The sequence below is a fragment of the Piliocolobus tephrosceles genome, chromosome 3 (assembly GCF_002776525.5).
Source record: "Piliocolobus tephrosceles isolate RC106 chromosome 3, ASM277652v3, whole genome shotgun sequence".
In the NCBI taxonomy this organism is placed as follows: Eukaryota; Metazoa; Chordata; class Mammalia; order Primates; family Cercopithecidae; genus Piliocolobus; species Piliocolobus tephrosceles.
Genome location: NC_045436.1, coordinates 74,338,158 through 74,357,990, shown reverse-complemented (window position 1 = coordinate 74,357,990; position 19,833 = coordinate 74,338,158). Strand labels below are relative to the sequence as shown.

At 37.4% G+C, this 19,833-nt stretch overlaps 1 protein-coding gene across 4 annotated transcripts in view; it reads right to left on the bottom strand.

The window, feature by feature from the left end:
- PDLIM5 (PDZ and LIM domain 5) overlaps positions 1-19,833 on the bottom strand; it is a 211,717-nt gene that overhangs the window by 140,690 nt on the left and 51,194 nt on the right. For all 4 annotated transcript variants that reach the window (XM_023193321.1, XM_023193318.1, XM_023193319.1 and 1 more), the window contains exon 3: positions 3,928-4,079. In XM_023193321.1, coding sequence (XP_023049089.1) covers positions 3,928-4,079 — 152 coding nt within the window. The remainder of the gene's footprint in view (positions 1-3,927; positions 4,080-19,833) is intronic.

Below are 19,833 nucleotides of genomic sequence, written 5' to 3'. Positions count from 1 at the left end.
ACAGCTGACAGCTAATAACTAACAAATACAAGGAAGGGGGTACAAAAGCACAGTTTCGTTGCCTCAAGGCAAGACAGACTCACTCTGTAGTGCACTTTTGTTCCCAGGTTTCCTGCTGGATCAAGTGAAGCTGGATATCCCCTGAAATCATACCTTTGCTCATCTCAGTTTCTTCTGCTTCCCAAGCCTGTTTCACTCACTCCCTTACTTAAAGGAATCCCTTACTGTATCACTTGGACAAGAATCCCCATCTCAGACTCTGCTCTAAGAAATTGGACTCAGACAAGTCTGTAAATGACAGTAGTACATATTTATGCAGAAAACTTCAAGTTTTTGAAGGAAAGAGTTCACTGAGAAAGTATTCTTGTAGGTAACTCAGTTAGGAAGAATTCAGAGTAGTCTGGTTGGTGAGAAGTGGAAGGAGGAAGTGACCAGAGGACAATTAAGAATGCTGTTCAGGGCTGGGCACGGTGGCTCACACCTATAATCCCAGCACTTTGGGAGAACAAGGCAGGCAGATCACGAGGTCAAGAGATCAAGACCATCCTGGCCAACATGGTGAAACCCCATCTCTACGAAAAATACAAAAATCAGCTGGGTGTGGTGGCGTGCGCCTGTAGTCCAGCTACTTGGGAGGCTGAGGTAGGAGAATTGCTTGAACCTGGGAAGTGGAGGGTGCAGTGAGCTGAGATTGTGCCATTGTACTCCAGCCTGGGTGACAGTGTGAGACTCTGTCTAAATAAAAAAAAAAAAAAAAAAAAAAAAGAATGCTGTTCAGACCAGGCGCAGTGGCTCATGCCTGTAATTCCAGCAGTTTGGGAGGCCGAGACAGGTGGATCACTTGAGGTCAGGAGCTCGAGGCCAGCCTGGATAATATGATGAAACCCCATCTCTACTGAAAATACAAAAAAAAATCAGCCAGGCACAGTGACATGCGCCTGTAATCCCAGCTACTCGGGAGGCTGAGGTAGGAGAATCCCTTGAACCCGGGAGGTAGAGGCTGCAGTGAGCTGAGGAGATGGTGCCACTGCACTCCAGCCTGGGCGACAGAGCAAGATTCAGTCTCAAAAAAAAAAAAAAAAAGCTGTTAAAACTCAGAAAACATACTTACTTTGATATAAGAGAGAAAATTTAAGGAGAGAATGGTCCTGGTATAGAGAAGAATCAAAGATAACTCTTCAAAGTTGTATTTTTTCCTTAAAAGGCAAAAGTATTTCTTCAGTAGCACTGTCAATATTATACTATGAATTTTGTTAACCACACACACTATCTAAGCAGGCTGACATTACCTAACATAAGAAGTGTTCAAAAACTTGAAGAGAATGTCAATGAATAACAATGACTCTAAAATACTCCCCAACGGTTTGGGTCCTTGAATGTCTATTACTTAGAAATACAAAGATACGATTAAGTAGTATACTCAAATGTTTATAACAAGTCGATTTTGTAAGTTGGTTTGTTAGATTCTGTATTTAAGCAGCCTAAAAGAATCTTTATTAGAATCAGTAGCAGACTACATAAATTGGAAAGGCATTCAAACAGGACAACATCTGGTTTTTATCTATTCTTATGGGGCCCAAAGTGTTTTCAATAGAAAATAAGATACTGGTTCCTGGGTCATAAAATAAGCAGCACAATGTGGAAACAAGCAGGCTGTTATGAAAGAAATTGTACGCAGCCCATGAAAGAGCTCATAAACTTTCAGTTTTAGAATGTGTAAAACAGCCTGTCATCATCTCTATTTGTTGTGCTTTCTTGGTATCTCAAACAAGTTAAGTTTCTTGACCTCTTGATTTCCCTTCAAAATTCATAGTTGGTAAATTAAAAATGACTACTTTCATTTGATTAGGAACAACTTTCATGTTACATGTCTCAATATAGAGAACAGAAGAATACTAATGAAACAAATTTTTTTTATAACCAATGACTTTTCTTATTGACTACTTTCCTATGCATTAAAATGTATAGCTAATAGCCTATCAAAATTTAAAATACATATAAACATTGATTCAGCAGTCCCACTGAAAAGAATTTTTCTAAGTTCTTTTAAAAAGACCCGAAAGAGGAAACTGGTTAGAAAGTCATGATACCTCACACTAAATCTGTATGTCCAAGTCAGTCTAAGTTTGTAAAAACAATTTCCTTTTCAGTTTTAATACCAAATTGATATTCACTCAGACAGGTAAATATAATTTACCCTATAGAAATTCTTTCACTAGCAATCCCTAGGACAGCAGTAGCAAAACGCAGAGCACTGCCTAAGTGTTTTTCACAAAACACGACTCCTAGGAGAGGCTCCAAGAAAAAGGTTCCATAGACAAATATTTTGGGAAGGTACCAGGTTTTATTTCCCTCTTTCTTTTCAATTTTACTTTTTTTTGGGGGGGAGGGGCGGCAGTGACAGAGTGTCGCTCCATTGCCCAGGTTGGAGCACAGGGGCTCGATCTCGGCTCACTACAATCTCTGCGTCTAGAGTTCAAGTGATTTTCCTGCATCAGCCCCCAAGTAGCTGGGATTACCGGCATGTGCCACCATACCCATCTAATTTTTGTATTTGTAGTAGAGACTGGGTTTTACCATGTCAGCTAGGCTGGTCTCAAACTCCTGACCTCAGGTGATCCACCCACCTCGGCCTCCCAAAGTCCTGGGATTACAAGTGTGAGCCACATCACCCAGCCTATTTCCCTCTTAATGATTCATAATATACATGATAATTTATGGAAGATTCAGATAATTATATGCAATATAATTATGGAAGAGACTGGGGAGGCAGAAAAAGTGGTGTTTTCCAAATCTGATAGAATTCAGAATACTTGTTGTAATCATCAAAAACAAGATTTGCTTAAAACCCTCCATAACTACCTCGTATATGATCAAACTACCTTCATTATAAAGCTGAAGGTTCACAGCTACCCTTCCATCACTCTCCATTCCCTCTCTCTCCTCCCTTGCCTTCGTCCCAGGATACTACAGTGATCAAACTTTGTAAGTCATAATAACCACAGAGAACTTCAACAAATATAACTCCTGGTCTTCCCTCCCAGAAATTCGGATTCAGTATAGACATCAGTATTTTTAACAAGCACTCCAGGTGATTTTGGTGCAGGTTTCAAATGATGGGATCCTCAAAATACCTGATATATTATAAACAATGTGATGATTAATTATTTTATAATTCGAGGCCAGAGTGACTTTAGAAAGCAATAAGTTCAAAAAGTCCAGCCTTCAGAGGACTCTATTAAAAATTATTTTTCTACTCAGAAAAAAAGAGAGAAAAAGACAAACTAACGAAAGCCAAATCATATCCTAAAAGAATATCCTTTAATATACTGCTCAGAATTTTACCTAACAGAAAGAACTCTTAGCCTGCACTCCATTGAGAAATTTCAAGAATTCCTGAATTCTCTGAAGCTGTATACACAATTTTTTTTTTGAGACAGGGTCTTGTTCTGTCACTCAGGCTGGAGTGCAGTGGCACAATCAGAGCTTTATGCAACCTTGACCTCTTGGGCTCAAGCAATCCTCCTGCCTCAGCCTCCTGGGTAGCTGGGACTACAGGCCCATGCCACCACACCTGGCTAATTTTTTTACGTTTTGTAGAGACAAGCACTCATTATATTGGTCCAGCTGGTCTCAAACTCCTTAGCTCAACCAATCCTCCCACCTTGGCCTCCCAAAGTGCCGGGATTACAGGCCCACACAATTTTTATTAGTATGGAAATACATGCCTTTTGATGGGGAGATAACTCATAGCTTTCAGCAATTCTCATGTTGCTCAATTATCCAATTTAAGAGCCATTATGTTTTTTATTTACCTGAAACAATGGCAGCAGAAACTGAGTCTTAGTTAACACCATGAGTCAGACACACAAAAACACATTCCTCAATGTTGTTTTCTCTTTCAGGGACAAACAGAAAGCAACTTACCTTTGCAGAGTCATATTCAAAGAGCCTGTACAACCCTTAATCTTATTCTGGGCTTCAAGATGAGTCATTCCTTGTGCACTTATTCCATCAATGCTGAGAACCACATCGCCTATTCTTACATTTGCCTGGGATGCCTTGCCGCCATCTTTTAGCTGTAATAAATACATTTCATTAGGAGTGTCACTCTGAAAAAGAATAATAAATGCTGATAAAAATTATACTTTTGCTTATACCAAAAGCATATTAATATACTATTGAAGTAACACAAAATTATCTTGTTTAACATGTAAAGAATTTTAGCATGTAAAGTTAAAATTCAAATGATTTAAATGTTTATTTTCTTAAATTCTTATTTGTTCTATATATAAAAAAAAAAAAAGAATTTTCTGAGAAAGATTCCCTGATCATTTCTCCATTTCTTTATTGTGCAACAGTAGTTGTGTGATTTTTATGAATCAGGAAGAGAAGCAGCCAAGGAAACTTCATATTTTAGCAGAATAAAAAGAATGCAATCTGAATGGGGTTTTTATACTCTTTTGGAAATAATTTTTTAAAACTCTTAACAGCTGTATTTTTGTTTGAGCACAAAGACGAATAGAGAGGGAAGATCTGCTAAACAATCCTTCCTGTCGAGTCCAGTTCATACGCAGGGTTTGGGGACTGAGTTCTTTCAGATTCGAAGCCCAAATATCTTTTATACTGGGTGTGCTTCCTGCTCTAGGCATTTGTAGAAGGGAAACTCTTTATATCTGAGACAACTCAACTTTTTTGCGTGTGTCACAGTCCTTAATCCTTAGTCTTTCTTCCCCTGATCAATAAAATCTTCTATGTGTTTACATTATTTAGTTTGATCTCCTCCAAATTTTGTGTGTATATATTTCATTGCCCCAAAAGAAGCAGATATATTACGCTGAGATAAGTGACAGTGAACTTTTCATAGATACCTAGAAATATGAAACAAGTACAAATTAAAGAAACCATTCAAATTCAAATGACAACTCAGCATTCAATAAGTACAAGTAGATCATACTGAATACTGAGTTGCTGGAGGATGGGAGATACTAGGCCTGAAAAAGCAAGTAAATAACCAGTATTCCTCTAGTACTTGAAACTAAAATATTATACAGAGTTTCTGTTTGAGATGATGAAAAAGTTCTAGAAATAGATAAGTCAGAAGGCTGCACAACACCGTGACTGTATTCAGTGAGTGCAACTGAATTACACATTTTAAAATGATAAACCACTTTCGGAGGCCGAGGCAGGCAGATCCCTTGAGGTGAGGAGTTTCAGACTAGCCTGGCCAACATGGTGAAACCCCATCTCAACCAAAAATACAAAAATTAGCCAGGCGTGGTGGCGCACACCTGTACTACCAGCTACTCGGGAGGCTGAGACAGGAGAATAGATTGAACCTGGGAGGCAGAGGTTGCAGTGGCCAAGATTGCACCACTGCACTCCAGCTTAGGCAACACAGCAAGACTCCATCCCCCCCAAAAATAAAAAATAAAATAAAATGATAAACATGGTTAACTTCTATGTTATGTATATTTTATCACAGTTTAAAAAAACACTAATTATTTTAGAAAACATTTAAAGAAAACAGTTCTGAAAGCAAGCGAGCTACACACCACTTTCTTTGGGACTTTGGGAAGGTTGTTCCACTTACGCTATCAGGTTATCATAATGATTACACATAGATAATATAGTTGGATAAATGTTAGCTCTCACTGTATTATCATTCCCTTGATCTCAGATTACTGATCTGAGAAATGTGGAGCCTGCACCAGACGATCTAAGAGGCCTTCTAAGGTCCCTGCCAGTTTTAAAAGTTTATCTGTGAGCTGCTACCTATACAAAGTTACAGGTTTGATCCTACAATAAAAGTGAAATCTGGAAGGCTTCTGTGAGACAAAGGGATATCTATTCCTTACTAAAATCAACAAATTAAAATTTGAAATCTTTGTAAGGAGAGAAAGTAAACATAAGTCATCCTAGATTTTATTTTAGCAAAGAAGGACAGGTATTAAACAAAAAATTAACTAGAAATAGAAAGCAGTTAAATTACCTCACCACCCTCACATAAAGTAGCCTTAAAACAGAAACACGGAAATCTATGGGCATTTGTTCTAAATGTACCCAACAGAAACAACTTAAATACTCCTAGTTCAGTAGTAATATAAAGGTAATGAACAATGTAGAGAGAAAATAATGGAATCAAAGACAATGTCATAACCAGATAACTTTTCTTATTCTGCTCCCTTTACATACTATATCTCTTGAGAGTCTATCATCTCAAGATGTTCAAAACCAATTTCTTAGAATTACCTTCCTTTCTAGGACTGCTTTTATTCTGTCACCCTTATTTTCAAATCATGGAGCACAGGAATCCTATAGCCACATGGATTCTGCCTCTTCCTTAAGTACCACATCTAGGAAAATTACTAAATGTAACAATGTAAATGTGATCTGTCCATCCTTCCATTCCTCTCCTATGATAGTCCAAGTTTTGATCATCTTTCACCTTGCTCTTGCCTACTTGCCTTCCACTAGAGTTTTTTACAGACCTTTCCTACCTTCACATTCTCCATATTTGTCTCCTTTTCTTCCATTTTAACATTCCTGAATGGTGGCCCCATTACCTCTTGCACTGGAAAGTTCTAATCATATCAACTCCCTATTTATACAATGAGAGTAGAAATGAGACAGTCTTCTGCTTCCTATAATGTAAAGAAAATACAAGCCATCTATAATTTGTCATCAATCTGTTTCCAGCTTCAAAACAAGCTCCATAAGGTCAGCGATCATGTTTTATAATTTGTTCTTCTCTGAGAGCCTTGAATATTGTAGGTTTTCTAAAACTTCCACAACTTCCTTGGTAACTTTGTTAACAAGTATTAGGAAGAACTTTACTGAATCTTAATTCTTTCTGAACCAATTAGCACAAATGGAAACAAATGTCCATCATGAGCTTAACAATCTTTCATATATTTAAAATGCCATACAAACTCCTTTTTGTTTACAGTTTTTCAGCTTGGTAATATGAATCATCTTGAGTTTTCGACACTGATATCTTTTTGGAATCTCTAACCGTCTTCACTATTCTCTACCCAGGCTTCCCACTCATATGATGTAAACTTAAGGGCATGATGAGCTTGAACTAATGCTATGTATAGTGGGAAATGCCCAATACACAGAAAAACAAATTTAGGACTTGTAAAAACGAACACTTAACTAAATACTCCTATGAGCTTCATTTATCTCCAGAACCACTTCCCCAATCTGTTCACTCATTAGAAAGATAAATGTTGCCTTTCTCTTAATTGGGTAGGATGTAGCATTATCAATCTAAGTAGCCAAGGAGAGACTACAAAGTCATTCATTATTTGCACAGCTCTTTTTTTGTTTGTTTGTTTCACTGTTTTTCAAGTCTGAATAGCTTGCATTTGTTTAAAGCAGTAGTAACTTTCTGTCATCAGTACATCTTGTACACCGCAGCCGTAAGCGTGTATGTATTTCATAAATGCACAGCGTAGGAAGGAAGCAGTTGTGGGAAGCTCCTGGGTCGAGCTCAGTATAAATCAAACTAATCATAAGCAAATGCTTCCTTTTTGATCTTTAAATGCATTTTTCAGTACTGCTATCCAATTTTCCACAGACTTAATTGCAGCGGTGTGCTTCTTCAAAAACATTACTTTGTGGTCTCACTTTAGTTGCAAGCACACATGGCTGTACATGTTGGAACTGCCTCTGAGTTCCGGTTTGTTCACTGATGCTGAAATGAAGGAAAACCAGAAAACTGTATGCTCCTGAAGAGAGTGTTATCTTTACTAAGCCTCCCCATTAACTTCAGTACAAAAGGATCTAATATCAGTTATCCGTACTCAGATTAAAACTCATCCCTAGGAACAGCTGCATTTTAACCCTTTTATCTATAACCATGGATTACAAGAAGTCTTCTCTTGAAAAGGAAGTCCAGCCTTCAGCAAGCAGATAGGAAAGATTGTGGGAGTTTGGGGGAGAATGTAAAAGAAAATGGAATAAGAGCCTTGAGCTTGCCCATCTTACTTTACTAGGAAAGACCCAAAGGTAAATTTTTTTCAGTCAGTTGAGGAAGGTAGCTCCTCTCACATAGTGTTTTACTGTCCTAAGAAAGAAATGACCCAGAAGAAGTAATCAGTACTGTATCTACCAAGCATGAACAGCAAATCGGGGACTTTGGGGATGCTTCATCATTCCTCTCTTTTGTAAGGTAGTTGTAGTCTGTTTTACAGATGGGAAAACAGAGCTTCAATGTGATCAAATAACTTGTCTATGTCCATACAACAATAAGACCACAATACTTTTGTATTGAGGTCAGGCAAATAGGAGTTCATATTCATGCTCTGCCATTTACTAGTTGTGTGACCTGAATTTACTTGACCTCTCTAAGTCCCAGTTTCCGCTCTTTGAAAACGAGGACTCTAATTCCACCTGCCTCTCACAGAGCTGCTGAGCAGGTTAAATAAAATACCAGGACAGCATGTACCATAAAATGCACTGGAAATGTTCAATATTATTGTTTATTCTTACATGATGTCACAAATTCACATAGGCGGGAAGCCTACTTCAAGGTAATACAGGGCAGGGAAGATAGTGTTTCAAACTGACTGGTCAGACCTCCTTCTGGCTTTTCACTTCCTTCCTTAAACTTCCTTCTGCTTCTCTAAGCCTAACTTTCCCCTCACTCAGCAACAAGAAATGAATATGCCACACATTCAGAGTATAATTCACTGCATCCCCCTTCCCTGCTTACTACTATCTAATTATGAGTTTCCCAAAATCCATTCCTAAAGAATGGTAGCCTCTTGTCACTTCTCAGAAGCATTAGGTGTTGCCACTGTACCAAAAGGCCAAAGGCTAAAAATCAATAAAGTGATGTTGGTGAAGAACTCTTGAGCTGGAGGTCACAGAAGGACAGGAATAAAAGAAAAAAAGAGAAGAGAGGGAAACAAAGGAGAGTATTGGTACAGAAGGTAAAGGAGGGAACCAAGACCATGAGGAAAGAAAGATGTCCCAGGTGTTAGAAAGCAAGATCCAGGCTTTATCTCTAGGTGTGATATACATCCAAGTACATACGCACAAAATAATATTTAAACTGAACAGAACATCAAAATAACAATTAGAGAAGAGAGAAGATTCTATGTTCTGATTTGCATTTAAAATAATACACATGAATATAATTAGTAACTATGATTTTGAGTAAATTTTCTCACCGTAATACTTGCGTGTTGTTAAACATCTCATTAGTTTATTGTTGTCAAATAAAATTTATAACTAAAATTACCCAAAATGCTTAGCCACCACATACCACTCCAGTATTTGTTCCTAATCATTTTAACAATAAGAGAAAAAGTAGTACTGTGTCTCTATAAAATTATACTGAAAATAAAATATTAGTATCTCAAGACAGCAGATCACTTAGACAAGGAACTCAAAAGTGCACTAAATGGAAAACTTATTCACAAACAAGTATGTTATTTAGGATTTATAAGGAGTTAGATATGCCTGCTACACTAACTCTTCCCCTTAGCTATTACCTCTTGAGAGCACTTCCATCACAAACCAATAGAGCTTTCAGTTTTAAAAATTATAACCCATTATGGCAGATATCATTTTAAATAAGTCTAACCATCTAAGATTTCTCTTTAATATGATCATTCAATGTAGCTCCTATATGCCCTAAGCTTTTCCATAAAGAGGCACAATGTTTAACCGTAACAGTGACTCCAATGTCTTAGAATTCTCTCTATATAAAATTTATCCTTCTAAATTGCAGGAAATACTCGAAATGTACACACAAACCTCTACATGCTTTTCCTTGGAAATAAGCCAGCAGTTGCCAAACTAAGAAAATAGGCATCAGCAATAGAAATTATTTATAATATAGACAGGTAACACCATTTTAATAGTCAGATGTTTACTAAGTAGAACAATTTATGCTGATTCAAAAGAAATTTACTTTGGTGATTATCCTATAATGTACTACAGGCAACAAGTAGGAGACGTGTACCTATATAATACGCCACTATCAAAGGGCAAGTTTCAATCTTCTGCATATTTTCAACAAATATGGAATGCTTGGAAACACATGACCCTAACACCATGGGTATGGCAGGAATGCCGTCAGACATAGTAAATGTAAAAAAGGAACATATAAACATGAGAGCTACAGAAAGAAACACTAACAGAAATTTCCCATGTCCAAAAACCCTGGGAACCAAACCATGGGAAAATGGAAGCTGTTGTTTTTCTAACAGTGCTGTTACCAAAATTTGAAGAATTATGCTAATAAAATTATATCAGTCTGAAAAACAAGACTTTCTTGAGGCAGAAAAAGTACGGAGAAAAGTGTTATTTTTCTTAAAATCTAATTAATAAGCAATCTTGAATTTTGTTTTAAAATGTATTTTCCAGTACCTGCTGTTAAATAAAAAATTTGAATCTGGACATATGAGACTATAGTTGACAGTTTCTAGTTATCTCTCTCCCACATATTTCCCAGGATACCATAAACGTGACTATACGACTTTTTTTTCATCACCATCCCCTTGCAAAACACCTACATAAGAATGTGTGGGCATTACACCTATGACAGAGAACTTTCACGTAACTTGCTTTCCTACCAACAATAGGTACTACTCAACCCACTCAATAACACACATAAAGAAAATACCAGTGAAATTTTTACTAGCAACGAGGAACTAGTGAAGTGAGCAGAAGTAAAGAAAATGTGTGAAGGGCTGATTTTCACCCCAAATGTATGCATTAAAGCTTTTTTCAAATCCTAATTGGCTTATTATCTTCCTAGTGCTTATTAATCTACCTTATAATACTACACTTCAGCACTGAACATTGTTCTGTCCTGCACTATTTGTTGCTATATAATGTTGGCACTTTGACCAGTCTACAAATGCTATTCAACTACATTTAAAATGTCAATCTCTGGTTTAGATGTCTAATGTGAACATCCCTCTTAAAATCTAAGGCTGGGGTGGGCACAGTGGTTCATGCCTGTAATACTAGCACTTTGGGAGACTGAGGTGAGAGGATCCCTTGAGCCCAGGAGTTTGAGACCAGCCTGTGCAGCATAGTGAGACCCTATCTCTACAAAAAATTAAAAAATTTAGATGGGCGTGGTATGAACACCTGTAGTCCCAGCTACTCAGGAGGCTGAGGCAGGAGGATGACCTGAGCCCAGGAGATCGAGGCTGCAGTGAGCCATGATTGCACTACCATACTCCAGCCTGGGTAACAAGTGAGACCTCATATCAATGTTTTTAAAAAGGAGAAAGAGAAAGAGACAAAGAGAAAGAGACTGCTTTGGATTTATTACCTTTTTCTGTGAAATAAAACGATATGCCTTTTTGTAGGTTAGAATGGCAGGGAAATAAAACAAGCAATCATTGATGTCTCTCTGTGAGCAAATGTATAATCCTGACTCATATGAGCAGTACTTACTTTAACAGTGGGTCTTATTTTGGTTATGCCAATTTTACTCAAAAGTTAGAGAATACACCTTATATGGTAGCAATGAGGAGAATACCTCAAAGTATGTGTCATCATCCCTTATAAAACCAAACAGAAGAGGGCAATTATGTCTCTTTCCTTATGTAGCCATGGAGCATCTAGTTCAAACACTGGACTTTTGCTGATATGGCACGGTCTGTTCTACTAGTCTCTTTCCTCTGATGAGCCCTTATTTAGTAAAACAGCATCTTACTCTACTCTACCAAAGGCCAAACAAATAGAAACATGTCTTCATCAACTGTGATTTACTACTGAGATGCCTCATTAACAATTTTGACTTATAGCTCATCTATATATGTCTAAATCATAGTGTTTATGTGTGAATATCCTACTAGATAGTGTAGGATATGTGTTTATGTGTGAATATCCTACTGTTTATGTGGGAATATCCTACTAGAAATGTGAAAGTATGATAGATAGTCTGTAAAAAGAACACATCCATAAACATCTGAAAATCAAATTTGTTAATTACAGAGAAATCAGTGTTTCTATGTAGTCTACTCTGGAATAGTGAGAGAAATGATAGGAAATGTCACAAATAATTACAAAGACTAAAAGCACATTAGTCAAATCTACTATATCTGGGAAAGGATTAACAATGATAATCATACATTTCAACTCTCCCTCAATGATGAGACAAATCTTCTGAAATTGTACGCAAATTCTGTGCAAGCATGCATGTATTTTCCATTGAGTGGGACCACAACTTTCCACAAATTCTCAAAGGCGTCTATAACCAAAAAAATGTTAAGAACTTACGATTTAATGAAATGTGAGAACAGAGTTTCTCTAAGTGTGGTTGGTAACCACCACGCCAGCATACTTCTATGATAGGAGGAAAAATCACAGGCCTTTCAAAACTCATAAGCTAAAGATTTTCGAAACAAAAGCTCAAGAAAATTTCAGAACTTTTAAAACAGAATGCTTCTTCCAAATGGTGCAAAATCATGATTTCACATGCTAAGGTAAGTATAGCTTATAAAAACAGGGATTCGCTTTTTAAAAACCTCTATAATCTTCAAAATGTTAATCATTAACATTTAATAAGGGCCTATTCCAATAAGGCATTACCTTCAATTCTAAGAAAAGATTAAAGAAGAGGCAAGGTTCTTTCTCTCATCTACTGTTTTATACTATTTCACTTTTCAAATGTGTTCACAACTCTCCATAATACAATGCTCCTCAAACTAACTGTATCTTATATTCCCATTTAGGTATAGTGTACACAGCTGTAAACACAAAACACAATAAACATCTGATGAACTATCACACTGCAAATCAAAGTTATTTAATAAACAGGCTACTATTTAGTCTTTTAAGTTACTTCCTAATTTTTTTGTTCTTATACATAAAGTAATGAATAATATTATACTTCTATTTTGGCATATGTATCTTTTTCTTCAGAAATTCTTTCTTAAAAGGTATGCACATTTAAAAATAAAATCAGAAATTAAAAATGAGACATTACTACTGATACTGCAGAAATCCAAAGGATCATTAGTGGCTACTATGAGCAACTGTAAGCCAATAAATTGGAAAATCTAGAAGAAGGGACAAATTCCTAGACACATATAACTTACCAAGACTGAACCAGGAAGAAATCCAAAACCTGAACAGACCAATAATAAGTAATGAGACCGAAGCCATAATAGAAAGTCTCCCAGTAAAGAGAAGCCTGGGACCCAGTGGCTTCATTGCTGCTGAAGTCTACCAAACATTTGAAGAACTAATACAATCCTACTTAAACTGTTCTGAAAAGTAAAAAAGGAGAGAATATTTTCAAATTCATTATATGAGGCCAGTATTACCCTGATTCCAAAACCAGACAAAGACACATCAAAAAATGAAAACTGCAGGCCAATATCTCTGATGAACATTGATGCAAAAATCCTCAAGAAAATACTAGCAAACCGAGGCCGGGCACATTGGCTCACGCCTGTAATCCCAGCACTTTGGGAGACTGAGGAGGGTAGATCACGAAGTCAGGAGATTGAGAACATCCTGGCCAACATGGTGAAACCCCGCCTCTACTAAAAATACAAAAAATTAGCTGGGCGAGGTGGCGGGCACCTGTAGTCCCACCTACTCGGGAGGCTGAGGCAGGAGAATGGCGTGGACCCGGGAAGTGGAGCTTGCAGTGAGCCGAGATCACGCCACTGCACTCTAGCCTTGGCGACCGGGCGAGACTCCGTCTCAAAAAAAAAAAAAAAAGAAAAAGAAAAAGAAAATACTAGCAAACTGAATTCAACAATACATTAGAAACATCATTCATCCTGACAAAGTGGGATTTATCCCTGGGATAGAAGGATGGTTAAACATATGGAAATTAATCAGTGTGATGCATCATATCAACAAGATGAAGGACAAAAACCATATGATCATTTCAATTGATGCTGAAAAAGCATTTGCTAAAATTCAACATTCCTTCACGATATAAACCGTCAAAAAACTGGGAATAGAAAGAACATACCACAACATAATAAAAGCCATATATGACAGATCCACAGCTAGTATCATATTGAATGGGGAAAAACTGAAAATCTTTCCTCTAAAATCTGGAACATAACAAGAATGGCCATTTTCATCACTCTTACTCAACACACAGTACTGGAAGTCCTAGCTAGAACAATCAAACAAACAAACAAAAAAGATATAAAGAGTATCCAAATTGGAGTGGAAGAAGTCAAATTATCCTTATTTGCAGATGATATGATCTTATATTTGGAAAAACCTGAAGAACCCACACACACACAAAAAAAGCATTTAGAACTAATAAACAAATTCAGTAAAGTTGCAGGATACAAAATCAACATACAAAAATCAGTAGCATTTCTATATGCCAAAAATGAACAATCCAAAAAAGTAATCCCATTTACAATAGCCACAAATTAAATTAAGTACCTCAGAATTAACTTATCCAAAGAAGATCTCTACAATGAAAACTATAAAATGCTGATGAAAGAAAAGGAAGAGGACAGGAACAAACGGAAAGATAGTCCATGTTCATGGATTGAAAGAATCAATATTGTTAAAATGTCCATATTACCCAAAGCAATCTATAAATTCAATAGAATCTCTATCAAAATACCAATGACATTCTTCACAGAAACAGAAAAAGCAATCCTAAAATTTATATGAAACCATAAAAGACCCATAAGAGCTAAAGTTATCCTTAGCACAAAGAACAAAACTGGAGGAATCACATTATCTTATTTCAAATTACACTACAGGGTTATAGTAACCAAAACAGCATGGTACTGATAAAAAACAAAAATAAAAACCAACAGAATAGAGAATCCAGAAGGAAATCCACACACCTGCAAGAAACTCATTTTCAACAGAAGTGCCAACAACATACACTGGGGAAAAGACAGTCAGTCTCTTTAACAAATGGTGCCGAGAAAACTGGATATCCACATGCGGAAGAATGAAACTAGACCTCTATCTCTTATCATATACAAAAATCAAACCAAAATGGATTAAAGACTTAACTCTAACACCTCAAACTATGAAACTACTACAAGAAAACACTGGAGAAACTCTCCAGGACATTGGTCTGGGCAAAAATTTCTTCAGCAATACCCTACTAGCACAGGCAACCAAAGCAAAAAATGGACAAATGGGACACATCAACTTTAAAAGTTTCTATACAACAAAGGAAACCATCAACAAAGTGAAGAGACAAAACACAGAACAGGAGAAAAAAATTGCAACCTACCCTTCTGACAAACAACTCTGTATGGAAAAAAAAATCTAATAATCCAATTAAAAAACTGGCAAAAGATTTGAATAGATATTTCTCAAATGGCAAACAAGCATATGAAAAGGTGCTCAACACTGATCATCAGAGAAATGCAAATCAAAACTATGAGATATCATCTCATCCCAGTTAAAATGGCTTTTATCCAAAATACAGGCAATAACAAACGCTTCAAAATACAAGAAAAGGGAACCCTTGTACACTGTTGGTGGGAATGTAAATTAGTACAACACTATGGAGAACAGTTCGAAGGCTCCTCAAAATTACAAATAGAGCTACTGGCCAGGCACAGTGGGTCATGCCTGTAATCCCAGAACTTTAGGAGGCCAAGGCGGGCGGATCATGAGGTCACGAGATTGAGACCATCTGGGCCAACATGGTGAAACCCCATCTCTATTAAAATTATAAAAATTAGCCTGGTGTGGTGGGGCACGCCTGTAGTCTCAGCTACTCAGGAGGCTGAGACAGGCGAATCGCTTGAACCTGGGAGGTGGAGGTTGCAGTGAGCTGAGCTCACACCACTGCACTTCAGCCTGGGTGACACAGCAAGACTCCATCTAAAAAAAAAAAAGAAAAATAGAGCCACTATATGATCCAGCAATCCCACTGCTGGGTATATACTTAAAAGAAAGGAAATCAGTATATTGAAGAGATAGCTACTCTTTCACGTTTGTAGCAGCAGTGTTCACAACAGCCAACATCTGGAGGCAAGCTAAGTGTCCACCAACAGGTGAATGGACAAAGAAAATGTGATACATACACACTCTGGAGTACTATTCAGCCATAAAAAGGAATGAGATCCTGTCATTTGCAACAACGTGAATGGAAGTGGAGATCATTATGTTAAGTTAAAAAAAACAGGCACAGAAAGATAAACACATTTTCACTTATCTGTGGAACGAAAAAGGCCAAAATAATTGAATTCATTGACAGAGAGAGCAAAAGGATGGTTACCAAAGGCTGGGAAAGGTAGTGGAGGAGTGAGTGAGTGTGTGTGTGTGTGTGTGTGTGTGTGTGTTGGGGGGATGGTTGATGGCTAAAAAACAGTTTAAATGAATGTATGAGACTACTTCATAGTACAACAGGGTAGCTATAGTTAATAATAATTGTACATTTTTAAATAAGAGTGTTCTTGGATTGTTTGTAACACAAAGGGTAAATGCTTCAGGGGATGCAGACCCGATTCTCCATGATATGATTATTATGCATTTCATGCCTGTATGAAACATCTCAGGTACTTGATAAATATATACACCTACTATGTACCCACAAAAATTAAAAATTAAAAAAAGCAAATAAAAAGGTATGCACACTAAAATTTCTGTTCTATGATACTAGGTTGCTAGTCAGAATATTTGTGGCCATTTATAGTTTCACAAACTATGTATGAAAGTGCCTGACAGTCCATGCCCTTGCAACCCTTAGTATTATAAAGGAAACCTGAGGCCAATTCTAGCACTATTACCACTAACAAATCTAGTGACTTTGGGCAAGCCATTTATATCTGTGGCCTCATTCCGCTTAGCTGTACAAGATGGTTAGATCAAATGTTTCTAGTGTCCTTTTCAATTCTAAGAGGTGATAAATATTTACATAGACTTTACAATTTTTTATTAGTCTAAACAGTTATTAACACTAATACTCACTTTTCATATGGGCAATAAATTTGTACTCTTCTCCAGTTGCTACATATATATTATTTTTATTTGCTTATTTTATTTTATTTGCACCACCACGCCCAGTTAATTTTTATATTTTTTTAGTAGAGATGGGGTTTTACCATGTTGGCCAGGCTGGTCTCGAACTCCTGACCTCAAGTAAGCTGCCTGCCTCAGTCTCCCAAAGTGCTAGGATTACAGGTGTGAGCCACCGCGGCCGGCCTTTTTCCCTATTTTATTTTAAAATATTAAAATAACTGAGAGAATTATTGAAATTAACATTAAATGATTAATATCAGTTCTGGGTCTAACACGAAAAAGACAAGATCATTGCAAAACTGATTAAAACAGCAACAAAATTAGGACTATCAGATGAATAATAATCAAATTTGAACATACAGAAGTAAAACTGGAAACTACTAAAAGGTCTAGGTTTTGGTATAATAATCTAATACACAGGAAGGAAAAAAAGGGCATAGTAAACTATGTTTCAGACAGACATCACTAAGAATGCAGATTGGGGAGCCATTCCAAACACATGAAGACAGACAAAAAAAAAAATCTAGGATGTCATCAAAGAATTTGAAAAAAAAAAAAAGTGTGCAAATATTTATACAGATCTTACAAATAATTTCCTTTTGTCTTTTCCAGCAAACATGGGTATTTCTCAAAAACCTAAAACCACATCACCAGTAGAAACTCAAAAACTGGAGTGGAAAATTCCAGATAAAACTAGGAGTGGAAATAATCTAGCTTTCCTACTTTTTCAGACCTTATTTTTGCTTTAGAAAGAATTCATCTGAAGGGCAAGAATCTTCTTTCCACTGGTAGCAGTTGAGCCCTCTTACATTTAATACTGAACTACACATTTATTCATTTACTATATATTTACTGAGTGATTACATAAGTACCAGATGCTGATGACTATAAGAATGATCTATTAGACTAGTGGGGTGTGATGGTTAATACTGGGTGTCAACTTCATTGGACTGAAGGATACAGAGTATTCAAAGTATTGATCCTAGGTGTATCTGTGAGGGTGTTGCCAAAGGAGATTAACATTTGAGTCAGTGGTACGGGAAAGGCAGACTCCGTGCTTGCCAACTTCTGGTTCCTCCTATCAGTACATTTTCTACTAAGTATGTTCTTCTAGCCCTTAGAGAAGATGAGGAAGTCTTCAGCCCATTCCAGCCCCAGGATGTATGGCATCAGACTCCTTTATACAGCTGTAGCCTTTCAAAACCAAGGTTCATCAACACTTGACCCAAGGAGCCAAGTTTCTGACCTCCAAGGAAGACTTTTCCTTCCAGCTCTTTGTTTAGGTTAGAACTTCTACCAATACCACTTATAAGTTTCCTGTACCTTTTTTCGCAATCCTAAGTTTACTTATTTATTTTTTGCCCAATAAGCCAGCCTACACAATTGGCTTTTATCAAGACAGCACCAAATGTTAGTAGATCACTTCTAGCTCTCTGGTCTCTCGCCACAAAGCATTGATTTAACTCTAGCTGCTTTACTTCCCCTACAGAAATCAAATGTACAATCACAAACAGCAGCTAGAAATGGAAAGGAAATGTTCTTATGTCAGTGCCCCTTTTTTTTATTTTTCTTTTTTAAAACGAAGAGTAAAATAAATTGAAGCAATACTGAAGATTCTTGTTCTACTGAAGTGGTGGACCATGTGTCCCTGTGCTCTGGGTAATGCTGGGCTTGGCAGAGGGCAGGGTGCTGACAGCAGTTAGGGAAAATCTATTAAGCAATGTCACTGTTCCCAGTTGAGCAAAGTCCATACCAAGGAGAGAGTGAAGGAGCAGAGGAGCAAGATTTTGGTTTGCCTGGCAGAGTATTTCTCCAGCACACTGTCTGCTGATTCATCCTCTCCCACTCATTACCTTAGTGCTTTGATGAATCAAATCACCTCTGCCCTTCAAAGTAACAGCCCTGAAGCACCCAAATAGAATGATAAGGCTAAAGCCATTTCTGTTAGAGAGAACAAGAATTCACTACCAGAAGTTGCAGGTAAATCTAGAATCCATATAGGGCTTTCCTTGTGTACACCAAAAATGATCAGTACTACCAACTGTTGATAATTATTGAATGCTGAGACCAATACTTTACTGTAATCTTAAAAGTCTGAATTAGATTAGTTTGCCATGAGGTTCCATTCTTCCAGCAAATGGTTAATGACTGCATTATATATACGAGCACATTAACTGTTTGATCTCACAGGTTCACAGCTGGAGAGCAATTTGCCTCAAGGTGAATCATACCTTGAGTCTCACCCATACCCGATTTAGATATTTAAATGAGACTCTGCATTTCAGATTTTTGAGTTGATGCTGAAACAAATTAAGACTTTTGGGGCTACCAGGATGAAATGAATGTATTTTGCATGTGACAAGGACATGAATTTTGGAAGACCAGGGTGTATTAGTCAGGGTTCTCCAGAGGGACAGAAAAAAAAATATATATATATATGTGTGTGTGTGTGTGTGTGTGTGTGTGTGTGTGTGAAAGGGAATTTACCGGGGAGAACTGGCTCACATGATCACAAGATGAAGTCCCACGATAGGCCATCTGAAAGCTGGGGAAGAAAGGGGCCAGTAGTGGCTCAGTCAGAGTTCAAAAGCCTCAAAAGCAGAGAAGCCTACAGAGCAGCCTTCAGTCTGTGGCCAAAAGCCCAAGAGCCCTAGCAAACCACTGGTGTTAAGTCCAAGAGTCCAAAGGTCGAAGAACCTGAAGTCTGAGGTCCAAGGGCAGGAGGAACAGAAGGAAGCATCCAGCATGGGAGAAAGATGAAAGCCAGAAGCCTCAGCAAGACAGGTAATCCCATCATGTTCTGCCTGCTTTGTTCTAGTGGTGCTGGCAGCCGACTGGATGGTGCCCACCTACAATGAGGGTGGGTCTTCCTCTTCCAGTCCA